Below are 12,353 nucleotides of genomic sequence, written 5' to 3' on the forward strand. Positions count from 1 at the left end.
TGTCTTTTTCAAACACAGTGATAGATCTTGGGCTTGAGGGGTCTGATCTAGTGAGATATTTTTTATGTTCTTATGTCATGTCTAATGAAATTAAGTAGTGTCAGTAAGTAAATTCATACAGGCACACACCACATTATATGCTATAATGTACAGAAGAATACAGCGTCCAGAAAGGTGCTGTAAAGGATACATATATTTAAGAAAGAAAGCATGGTTTTATATACCGAGCTATTTTAGAATACATACTATTACTGTCTTAGTTCTGCACAGGGAAAACTAAGTCTAAAATGGCAGCTTCATGGTAGTCCCACTGTAAAAGGTGTGTTTGTGTTTCAGGGTTTCATTACACTGGGGAGAAACAGTTCTGAATGTAGCAACAGGTTCCCCAGAAGCATGCACATCTGCTCAGAAACACGGTCACTACTCTCTCTTGTAGCTGCTCACAAACACTCTAATATGAGCACCTACTTGAAAGGTGGTAGATTAGTAATTTTTTACAGATGTGCTGTAAAATAAATGCCAGTAAATACAAGCAAGGAAAAATCATGAGCTTTCTAAGTAGATAACACTTTTAATGTAAATGCATATTAAAGTGTTCATATATTGCATTAGGAATCTCACATTAACAGCATTTTTAAAAATAGATTACTGGGTTTATTTTCTTTTTAAATTTCAGCAATCTTCTGTAAGGAAAATAGATTATTCTGATTCTTTGGTCTAAGTAGAAGGCTAAAATTTTTGTGATGCCCTAATTCTCAGTACTAATTTGATCCAAAATAGTTTTCCTGAATTTCAAACAATGTACTTTCAAAAGCCTCTCCTCTGTGGCAGTGTCATCAAAGATGAAACATATCCTAGGAAAGCAGAAAGGTTTGGGGGGAAAAAAAGGCTGAAATAAAAATGAGGAGGCTAGTTTTGCTGGTTGTAAGTAATGGCTATGACGAGAAGGGCAATTTCATTAGCTGAAAGTCAAAAGAACTTCAGACTTATAAAATTATGAAGAAAATATCAAATCTCAAAATAAAATAACAAAAGTGAGGGGACTATGCCATTCAAGTCAGTAAGTTTTTCTTCCATTCACTTGAACAGGAGAAGAATCAATTCCCTGAAAACTTCTGTTATCAATTACTTGAAACAATCTAATATTTCTCAGGGTCAAGAAGAACTTACTGTGAAAGAAAACCCTGAACCTACAGAAGTGCATGTCATAACCATTGTGGTGAATGGTACCGACCCACACAGCACAATGGAGCCACAGAAAAGGAAGGCTTGCTTTGCACTGGGAGCTGCTTCTAATTTTCTGGGGGAAAAAAAGCCTACTTTGAAGTATTGTAAGCTTGGCATTTTTGGCAGGTCACTTGAGGAAGTGCTGGTATGCATTTAAGTGTCTCATGCATCTACTCACTGGTACTCTGTTAGCTTTAATGAGCACATATATATCTATCAAAATAGACCTTGAACTTGAAAACTTAAGCTAGGCACTTACAGAAACATGTCCTGTCTGCTCTGCTGCTTCTAAGCAATCTTTTATCACTGGTGGATGATATAAGTGAGCCTGACACCAAACAGGGGTCAGATACAGTTTCAGGAAACTGTCGTATCCTTCTTCACGTCATTAATAATAGAAGAAGCATGCACAGCCAGGAAGGAGAAGCTGGGGCTGTTTTCATTATTACTTTACAGGACAGAAACATGGACTTCTCTGTTTTGCCAAACAACAACCATCCTGATAAATTCCTGCAACTGGAGGTGAAGTCTTTAGTAAAAAAATCTGCCTTTCTGGAAGCCACGCTGGCAAAATTCCCAGAAGCAGCTTTACCTGGAGTGCAGCGGTGGCACAACAGGGTCTATTTACAGGTAAGGTCTAAAAGAGGCTGACATTTTTCCTGATTTTTCCACCTCATTTTGGGGATCAGGAGGAAAATAACATGCGGTTGAGGCTTCAGCTATGGAGTCAGCTTCCTGCATCTCTGACTCTGCATCACTGATATTCCCGTAAGTTTTCCCATTGGCTTCAGGGAGAATCAGGCTGCAAGGGAAGAACTACTCTCTTTGGGGCTGTCTGCTGACTTGTTTTGGTACGTTAGGCTTTCTAATGCTCATCGTAACATTTTCACAGCATTTCCCAGAAAGCCTACTGATATTAATTCACCCCCTTAGTACAATAATTACAACTTATTGTACTAAGGGGGTGAATGAAACATGCCCCATGAAGAAGTAAGACAAAAACTCAGACTTAAATCTGAAAGCCAGGTCATACCCCTGAAACTCGATGAAAAGGCACATTAGAGAGAGCACTGGAGATTCTCACTAGTATCTCACAAGCTTATATATGTCTACATATCTCTGTCTGTGCTGTGGCTTCCTCTTTATTTTGCTGTGTTTTCTCATTCTACTTTGACCTTCCTGTTATCCTGACAGACAGCTGTTGAAAGTATGAAACACATTGACTGCATTAATCCAGGTTATTATATAGAAGTAGCAGCAGTTTCTTGGTAAAAATGTGAATGTGTGCTGCCTAGTAAAGGCCCTGGATCTGGCGGAGGAGAAGTTCATGTCTGGATCAGCAGCGTTACAGCTGCATCAGCTCACGCCCCTCTGGGCCCCACTTGCTGCTCCACAGCACTCCTCTCCCGCTGCCTGGGGAGCCCTTCGCCTCTCCCCACCCCGAGCTTCAGCAAAAGCTCCAAGGTCTGCTTCTTGTCAAGGGACAGAGGCGCACATAAGCGTGGCAGGGGGGCGGGGGGGTGGCAGAGGGGTGGGGGAGTGGAAAAGTGTCTGAGCATCCTTAGGGTGGGTATCCAATTCCCCAGGGGAATGAGAGTGGGAGCTGAAAAAACATCAGCCTGGAGGAGGGGAGGGGAAGAGAAAGATCCTTACCATCTCCCGCAGCTACTTCCAGTTGCATTTCTCCCCTTTCAGACGTTTATCCCCATCAGCTCCCCAAACCCCTTCACCCCCTCCCAGGGTCTGTTCCAGCCCTCACCCACATGCAAAAGTCCTCCCCCTCCTAACACCCACTTCCATGACCCCCCCGTACCTTTACTACCCTCTTCCCCATCCCAGACACCCTTCCCTCTGCCTGCACCAGTGCCTCCAGCCGCTTCTGCTCATATTGTATAATCTTTGCTGGCGATTCCCCAAGGACAGCTGGGAGGGGACATCGCCTGTCGTCTCCCACGCAAAGAGCCCTAACCAAGGGAAGGAGCCTGCGGGATCCCAAACAATGGGGTATGGTGCAATGCTGGCCCCACTCTCCACTCCACCTAAGCCCCTCTTTTGTGCAGGAGGGAGGCAACCACACACAGAGCCTTCTCCACAGCAGGGATTCTTTTCCCCATTGTTGTTAAACAGGACGCACTGTCACCAAGCCAGGGCTGCAGAGCTGCAGAAGGATTAAAAATGTGTGGGAAGCCCTGTGCTCTTGCCCTTCACCACCAGCAAGAGGGTTTTCCTGGAACTTTGTTCCCAGCCCCGGGATGGCCATTTCAAAGGAAATGCCTGCTCACCATGTCTCCAGAAATGCAGTTTGCAACGCGGTACGTTTTATAAATGTTAAACCTAGGGCACAACCTATACTTTCAACTGTAGTCATTAGTGAATTCAAGCTGTCCAGAAAAAATTCATTGTGCCTTATTCTTGCTCCCTTATGAACTCACCTCCTTTTTTCCCTTTTGCTGACAATCAAATAAAGGGAAAAGAACTGATGAGTTCCAGACATTAGAATAAACATGATGGCACAGTGGAGAACTAATGGCACAGGAATAACATATTTTGCTTTAAGATGAGAGAGCTAATGGGGTTAAGGGTTAGTTAATTCAGAAACGGAAATGGGGTGGGGGAGGGAGGAGAATTCATTTCAAAACATATGTGCATGACCTACAGACTCCCAAAGTCATTAAACCTTAAGAGTAGCCTAAATTCCCTCTTCAGAAATTCACTGCTACTCAGGGCTCCCCATGTAAAGTGACTTCTCAGTGGTGTGTTTGTGGTCTTTTCCAGACCTTCATTATGAAATCACTTCAATTCAATTGCACTTAAGCATTTTTGTGTTTTCTCCACCTATAAGTTTTTAAATTTATTTCCATTGTAAGAAGCAGCTTGACATAGTGATAATTCCTGTTGCTGACCAAAAAGCTGCTGCTTTCTCTCCTTACTTTCCCCTTCTGTATCAGGTAAACTGAACAGCTTCCCTGCTCGCTGTATATTTTCATCTACTCTGAATAAAACAAACCATAAAGCAGTCCCGTAATCTTGGCCCTTCCTTGTGAAAAGCAGTGTAAAAAGCACAGACTGTTTCTCTTGCAAATGGCTAGCTACTGACTGCTTTCTGATTGCCCTGAAAATTTCCACAAAATTTTGGCCTGCAGGTATTATGGTTATCCTGCTAACTGCATTTGCTCCCGCTCTCTCATAGGAGCTAATACCTGTGTCCTGCCTTTGTTTCTCAGTGTACTACGACAGGAAATTCTCTTTACCTATAAGTCAGGTGCTGGTTTACAGTCACTTGTTTGTGCCCTGGCTCATACATGCATTACATACTTGCAGTTATTCTTCCTGAGACATCTGCAACTGGCCACAATCAGAGCCAGCTGCAAGGCTGGCAGGAGCTTTGGTCTGACACCATACAGAGTTTTTACATAATGTGCTCACAACCCAGCAGAACTCCATTACCAAAGACAGATAAAACAGCTTTCTTTAAATTCATTGTGAGGACAGAAGTCCTCTCAGTGCTGCACAATTAAAATAGTATAAATGCCTGCTTTTCTCTGAATGTTCCTGCCACTTTGGCTTAAGCATTTATAACCATCTACTGATCTCCCTCTTACCCATGTCAGGTGGCTTCCCAGGTTGCTTTGTGTCTGGCAAACAATTCTGACCCCCTTTAGTTCCTTTGGTATGAAAACTCATTCTCAGAAACCCTTGATGTGAGCAGTTCGTCCTACTGTCTTTCAGATCTGCTTACTTACCCTTGGTTATTCCTAGCCTTCCTGATTGCTTTTCTGCAGCATCACTTACGAAATCACATTTCTTCAAGAAATTCTAAAGAGCTAATAATTATTTATCCTGATAAATGAGGAGGTTTTTGTTGACCAAATGCCTAGCAATAATTATACAGTTAAAACTATCACAGGGATTTTTGTGTGACCACCTATCAGCTTTTGATGTATCAGACCTTTTGTCTGTCTTAGAAACATGTCTCTGCATCAGGAAAAATGGCCTTCCAAGTGCTGAGAGAGTCCTACAGGGTGCATTACAAAGTTTTTGCACAATGGAGAATCATAGTCTTAAATAAATTACATGCAAATATAATAATCACTCTGATACCCACTTTCATTAGGATTGAGGAAGTTGTTACAAAACAAATCCTGCAGTATCTGGTGGCCCTAAGCTCCTTAAAGACTCCCTTGGTTAAAACTTCCAGGCATAGCTGCTCATTGAGAGCATTTGTCACTTTCATTGAGTATCTCCCCCAGAGGCAGCTGGAGACCATGGCTAGCCATGGGACAAGAGGAACTGTCTTTGGGGGAAATAAAGAAAAAAATGACTTCCAGGAAGTAAATTTCCCTAATTTTTTAGGTGTCTCTTTGGTCTCTTCTAGCAGACAGATGGGCTTGAGACCAAGACCTAGCCTTAACTGTTGATTTCATGGTTTTGGTGGGTGATTAGCTTGATGTCTCATATCACAGACTGGGGGAAGAATTGTTATACTCTTAGGTTGTTTCAGTGCTAACAACAATGACAACAGCAGGAACAAAATAATGAATTCACAATTAAAATGAGATTAAATTGCTTCCTAGCAATATAGATAAATTTATATTTTTTTATATTTTGTAATGTACCTATATGCATAATTTGTGCAAGAAAAACCTGTGGAGTAAGCACATTTTGACCAGGGATGGAACTAACATTGACTTTTTGTAGATCTTCAGGCTTTTTACAGAATCCTCTTTTTTTACATGCCAGTTCTCTGGGTATGTCAAAGAGATACAAACTGTTCTCAGTGAAACACAAGTTACAAACCATAACAGCTTTCTTGCTCATAAGCTATATGTACATCAAACACAGTTATGTGTGTGCAGAGTTCAGCATTTTTCATCTTGTTAAATAAGTATTTTGTCAACACATTTCATCTACAGTTTCTCAGAGTTCTTTGTAACTATTGCTTTTTCGAGTATTTGCTGTTCCATCTTCCATTTAATGAATAGTAACATAAATTGCCTCTGGTGTGTATCATATAAATTCCGTACCACATATGGATATCTAAGTTTACAATACTTTCCTCTTTCTTTCATGAATATTTTCTTCGTGAATCACAATCAAAACAGAAATCTGTGAAAACTGTTGGGAGATGTTCCGAATCTGAGAAGAATAAATAAGTAGGTTTTGCTAGAATTAATACTAGCAGGCATATTTTTTATTATCTAGTCTCCTCTTTCTCTGCTTCTATAAATGCATATATTTCATGCAATCTTCTTCGTATTTCTCTGTATAATTTCTTGGGCCTAAACTTTTGGGGGTTCGTTGGTTCTTTTTTGTATGTGTGTGTGTGCTTCAGGCTTCTGTCCTTCCTTTTCCCTAACTAATTTCTAGGACATACCTACTGCAGAAGTTTCACAACCAAGCGTTTGCCTGCACTCGAATGCCTTCTCCTTATCAACTTAGCACTTCAATGTCTGTTCTCCAAAACTTCTACAAACTATCTCCTACACCAAATTCCAGTCCAGTTCTAACAGTAAAACCCTGTTGTCCCTCCCATCCTATTCCCTCTCTACCTCTGCTCCAGGCTATGACATTCTCCTGTTCTCATGGCCATGAAAAGGAAGGTACTCCAGATGGAATGGGAAAAAATGTTTTGCCACAAAGTACTTACTTTATAAAAAAATTTGCATCATGACATCTATTCCAAGTTTTGGAGCATTTTATTTAAAACAGCTTTAGAAATTACTGTCAAGTCGCGTTCTTTTCACACCATTTTAGCCTAGGGAGACCAAGCATCCCCTGGTGAGACAGTTTGTATTCTTCAACAAAATGTTCTCCAAGTTCGAGTATCTAGCAAGCTTGAGGGAAGTGTCATTAAGGTTAATGACAAATTTTAAGGAAGAAATAAAATAAAATAAACTAAATAAAATAAAATAAAATAAAATAAAATGCAGTCAGAAAGAAATGACAGTTAAAAACACCAGCTCAGCTGAAATCCCACCAGTACAACCCAGAAAGCTTCAGTCCCAGCTGTCACTGCAATGCAAAGTGTAATAGTGTCAGGGGACATGTCAAAGCTAAGGAATGACATATGGAAATTATGAACTAACAGAGGGACTGAAAAGGCACTGAGGATCCATCCACCTACTAATAGTAATTATTGATGGGAAACATACTTAGTCACTTGTGCACCATTTAGTGATGGCAGCATGATGTGTGCATGATTTAGAATACCAGCATGATGTTTTCTCCTAGGGTTCCTTCAACAAAACTGTTGTTTTCTCTTCTCCACCTTTCCTTTCTGAAGGAAGCCAGTCCTTCTTCTCCCTTCTACATCTGCCTGCCCCAGACCAACTCACATATGTCTATGTGTGTGCACAGGCACTGAGGCATAAAGTAGGTGATGACATGTAGCAGCTGGCTTCCACTGGAAGTGGATTCACCAGCCCACAACGGGGGCAAAAAATTACTCAAGCAGAAGTAGTCAACAGTTTGCTATCAGCTTAGAGGCCTACATTGGCTGATGTGGGATCTGAGCAGCTCCCAGACCCTGTGTGTGGGTGGAGGGGGGGATCCCCTGTTCCCCCACCAGAAGGGTGGAAAGAGGAGCAGGACACACCCCTAACAGCAGTGAGCCCTTTGGCTGCTGAAGTCCATGCAGCCCATGGCAACTTAAAAGCTGGAGATCTCAATATAAGAGAAATATCCTGGGAAAGATGTCCTTTCATGGAAGAAGTTTCTCAGGTCCCAGTTTCTTCATCTGTTGTGATGTGCGCTCACTGTATTCCCATATTCTGGGGAGTGTGCCCCTTCCCCAGCACACCTGCCGCAGGGCCACCTAGTCAGGGCAAGGCTCCCCTTGTCTCAACATAAAGTTCCTAAGGACGAAGGTGTTAATAGGTGAGTAGTATTTGCTGATGAGGAAACCTAAATTTGTACTGTGATGGTCCTGTAGAAGCAGTCCTGAGACACGGGAGAGGGTTAGCGGGAAGGAAGAGCTATGTCAGAAGCAGATCTCTTGGGAAACTGATGCACTGCTAAAACCTCAGATGAGTGATGGATTAATTCAGGGGCAGAAAGCTGTGGTGAACAAAAATATTGAACATGGTGAATTGGAGAGCCTGATTGCATTCCTCCATGGAATTACAGATCAAAAAATATGGTAACTACCATCTTACCAGCACCTGAAGAGGCTCTTAGCGTTGTGTTAAGCAGCAGTTTGCAAGTTGTCCAAAATGTAATCCCACCAGGGTTGTTCTTTCTCCTCCCTTGCCACTCTCTTGTCCTAAAAGGTCCTGTTTAGTGATTATTGTTGCTGGGAGACTGCTCAGATATTTAATTACCTTTGAGCTTTGGTAGCACCCAAATCAAGGACTCTCCCTTAACTGAATGAAGGGTCTCTGACATCCTGACTTGGGTCTAGCACTCAACAGAGTGAACAGAACCGTGAATCACAACCCTGCTGCAGAGGTGCAGCTCCAGCCAAGGCAGTTACACAGCATTAGCCCTTTGCTTCATTCTGCTTTGTCCTTGTACCTCTGCTTCTGCATCATACACCTGTGGCTCTCAGCAGAACTGCATCTTCTAACACAGTGCTCCACAGCACTGTTTTGCTAAAGCACGGGCTTGCTTTCAGCAGGCATAATGACAGCTCACATTTGCAAAAGCGTTCAAAGTTCAGATTGTACCCACGTGCTTTCCCCAGAAGGAATAAATCTGCCCAGAGTGAACAGTACCTTTAATGCACTGTAGATGTTTGCCAGAATGAGAAAATTTGCTTCGTGTGTAATTTTAAAAAATATTCTGTCATATTACAAATGATAATTTTGGAAGAGGGCCTGCATTGTAGGTAAATGAAGATGAAAGCCAACTTCTGATCTAACTTGTGCCTTACAGAGCGAGAAGAGGAATGCCAGTGAGCTGCCGGGCTTAGACTCAAATGGGGTCAGTCAAGAAATTATAGACAAAGCCCTTGGGAAACACATTACACCCGTCACCCTGAAATCCACAATCAAAAGCAACCCCTTGTATAGTGATATCCAGGTAGATGATGACTGGGAGGAAAAGAAAAAGACCCCTTCCTGGACCGTGCAAGACTATGACAGACACTCGCTGCACTCTGACTTGGCCAGCCACATAAAGGTAACAGGCTGTTGCGCTGCATTTGTGCAAAGATAATTGCTGATCTGTGTGGTGTGTGTGCATGAACCAGTGTGCAGCCCACTTAGTTCTTTCGGTGGGGTTCCAGAGGTAAATAGAGATGTATTTTCTGTACAGACATGACACTAACATGGGTCTGATCAGGAAAAGTCTACGTATCTGATTAGACCACAGGATTTTCAGTTCTGCAGAACACAACCTCTGTGACCAGAGAGTCTTAAACTGCAACACCCCTCAGCTCAGGTTCCCCGTTTATATAAGGAAGAACTATAAACAAGGCACTTAAATATTATATACCCACTTCAATAACTGTTCAAAACATTATTCCATTACCAAAAAACATATATTTTCTCAGCCTCATCCACACTATGTGGGAACTTGCCTGACTGTGGGTGGACACAAATAACTTTTAGGGTTACTTTTGTGAGTTTTTTTTCTGTAGTTCCTTTTTTTTTCTTTTTTTTTTCCCCCCCAAAAGATCTGTGTTTCTAAATTGACAACTCTACTTGAAAAGACAACATAGTTTCTTCTGGGTTTTTTAATCAAATTTCAATGGCTGGTGTCCTGCATTTGGTTCCTGGCTGAAAAGTGTGGTTTTAATTTTCCCCAGTGGAACATTTGCAGTATCTGGCAAGTACCATAACCTATGTTCAAGTGAAAGTTTCTTGCGTTTGTGTTGTGATGCCTTAAATTCATTAATCACTATCTGATGATAGCCAAAATACTTCTGGCTATGTTCTAATGACTTTATGTGCAAGAGAGTGGAACTGAGTTATTTTTCTGATTTTTCTTTTAGGAAAATCCTAATGAACTACGGTTCTGGATGGGGGACATTTATACTCCTGGGTATGATACCTTGTTAAAAAAGAAAGAAAGAGAAAAAAAGCATTCCAAATGTTGCCGAATCATCCTGCTCATGGTACTAGCTGTTTGCATCCTAATTACCATAGTCACTCTCAGCGTTTTACTTACTTAGTACGGCCAAATGATGATGGGAATTTTTTCAATAAATATTTTTATGATACTATTCCCCTCCCTTGTTTTATTTGAATTCCAATTTTTTGCCACAAATACAATTTGTTTGACATCACTATTTTACAATGTTCCTGTGCAGCATAAGGAATTGATCCTGAAAAGAGACAAATACTCCGAGCACAGCAGAATGTATCCTTATGGGTACAATTAAAAAAGAAAACTATAAATACACTACTTTTCTTAGTGCCGCCTTCTTTGTACTAGTGGTTTAGATCAGATGTGTGATATAGTACATACAGTATGTACAGAAAACCTGCTGACTATTTTTTCTAATAAACACCTACCATCCTGTTCTTCTTTTTATGATAGCTATTATTGGTATACAGAAAAGTATGATACAGTGGCATCCAAGATATCCCAAAGAATCCTAAACCAAAAATTTACACATTACTTAGTGACGGAACATATTGCTGCAATGATGCAGCATTTAGTAAAAAGCTAGCCTGAATGCATAAATGTTTTCTTCTGCTTTCCCAGAGAAGAAAAACAAAAAATGGATGCTGAGCTACTGTCAAAAGAATTCCCTGAGACAGGGTTTCTTCATCCCTGTGTCATGTTAGTTGAAGTGTAGCAACTCTGTCATCCCCAAAACTGGAGTGCCAATAGTTTCTTAATCTGACACGTCAAAAACTGGAGCAAAATTTGTGGAGTAGTAGAGTATAAATTAGAATTAGAATACACTTTAAAAAGATAGATGTTATATAGCCATGCTGTGAAGAAGGGTCTCTGTAAATGAAAGGCCCAAAATTAAATGTTAAGAGCACTCAGACAGTTCATACACCTCAGAATAATTCAGAAGAATGAAAATATGGGATAAAATTACAAAATTAAAAGTGATTGAAAAAAGAGAGAGCTTAAATTATTTCTTTCCTTTCTGAAAAGTAGTCTGAGTGCTGCAGACACTTTCTACCTCTGTATTAGGGTAAGGGGCTATGAATACTATTGAGATGGAGCTCTCCCTTGCTCACACAAGGGAGTCTCACAAATGTGCAAAAGCTGGAAGGTTGGATTTATACCAGATCTACCTCTCTTCGCATGAAAAATCATAGACTGTGTATTGCCTTCTCTGGATTCTAGCATGTGTCCCACTTACAGAAGCTTTGTAGTGCTTTAGCGCAGGTCAGGATGGATTCATCTTCAAGCACAGTGTGACAGTAAGATAAGTGTGTTTAATTCTTTCCTTCCTCACCTGGCCTGTGTTTGAATCTTGTTTGTACTGTAACTACTTGGGCCCTAGACTAGCTTGTACCATAACTGGTTCAAAGACACAGGTGAAATAGTCTACTGCTTTAATCTAGTGAGCAGCCAATAGCAAAAGTGTAGCAGCGTTTTAACGTACTGGTACAAAATTAGTATCCCCATTATAAAATTGAGCATTGCTGTAAATATATAGGGGAACTGTCTCCTGGCTTGCTGCAGTTTCAGCATAGATGGGTGTTCTCTGAAAGATCAGGTCCACTCAGCTTATGAAAGTAAGAATTTGGGAGCATTTTACAAGACTAATAGCTGACATTATGAAGTAATTATTCACATTAAAACAACAATACTTGCTTTTTCCAGCCCAAGTACATTTTATTTAAGTGCATTGCATACAATGCAGAGATGTATTTTTGTAAATTATTGATGCAGGCTGGAAGCCTAAAAGCAAAGGGCTCTGTAATTTCCAGGAAAACCGCCAATAATGCGAATTGCTTAACTGCATTGCTCTCTGAGGGTTTCGGAGCAGGGATAAGATCGTTTTCTCCACAAGCCCATTACCGTCCGTTTCAGCCTGGTTGCACTGCTGCCATCTAGCGGAATGTCAGGAAAGACGAAAACCGCTTGAGCCACGGAGGTGCCGGTTGGGAGTCATTTGCCCTTCCCTCACACACCCCACACACCCCACCCCTTCTTTTTCTCTCTTTTTAAAATTTATTTATTTATTTATTTATTTATTTGGTGTGGGGAGTGTGGGG

The 12,353-nt window shown here is 41.1% G+C and overlaps 1 protein-coding gene across 1 annotated transcript; it reads left to right on the forward strand.

The window, feature by feature from the left end:
* Positions 1-1,661: 1,661 nt before the first annotated feature.
* MINAR2 (membrane integral NOTCH2 associated receptor 2) lies at positions 1,662-10,347 on the forward strand. The gene is made up of 3 exons (XM_056325243.1): positions 1,662-1,857; positions 9,100-9,345; positions 10,160-10,347. The coding sequence occupies exons 1-3, from the start codon at positions 1,693-1,695 to the stop codon at positions 10,337-10,339; spliced, it is 591 nt and encodes a 196-aa protein (XP_056181218.1). The 5' UTR covers positions 1,662-1,692; the 3' UTR covers positions 10,340-10,347.
* Positions 10,348-12,353: the final 2,006 nt, after the last annotated feature.

The sequence above is a fragment of the Falco biarmicus genome, chromosome Z (genome assembly GCF_023638135.1).
Source record: "Falco biarmicus isolate bFalBia1 chromosome Z, bFalBia1.pri, whole genome shotgun sequence".
NCBI lineage: Eukaryota > Metazoa > Chordata > Aves > Falconiformes > Falconidae > Falco > Falco biarmicus.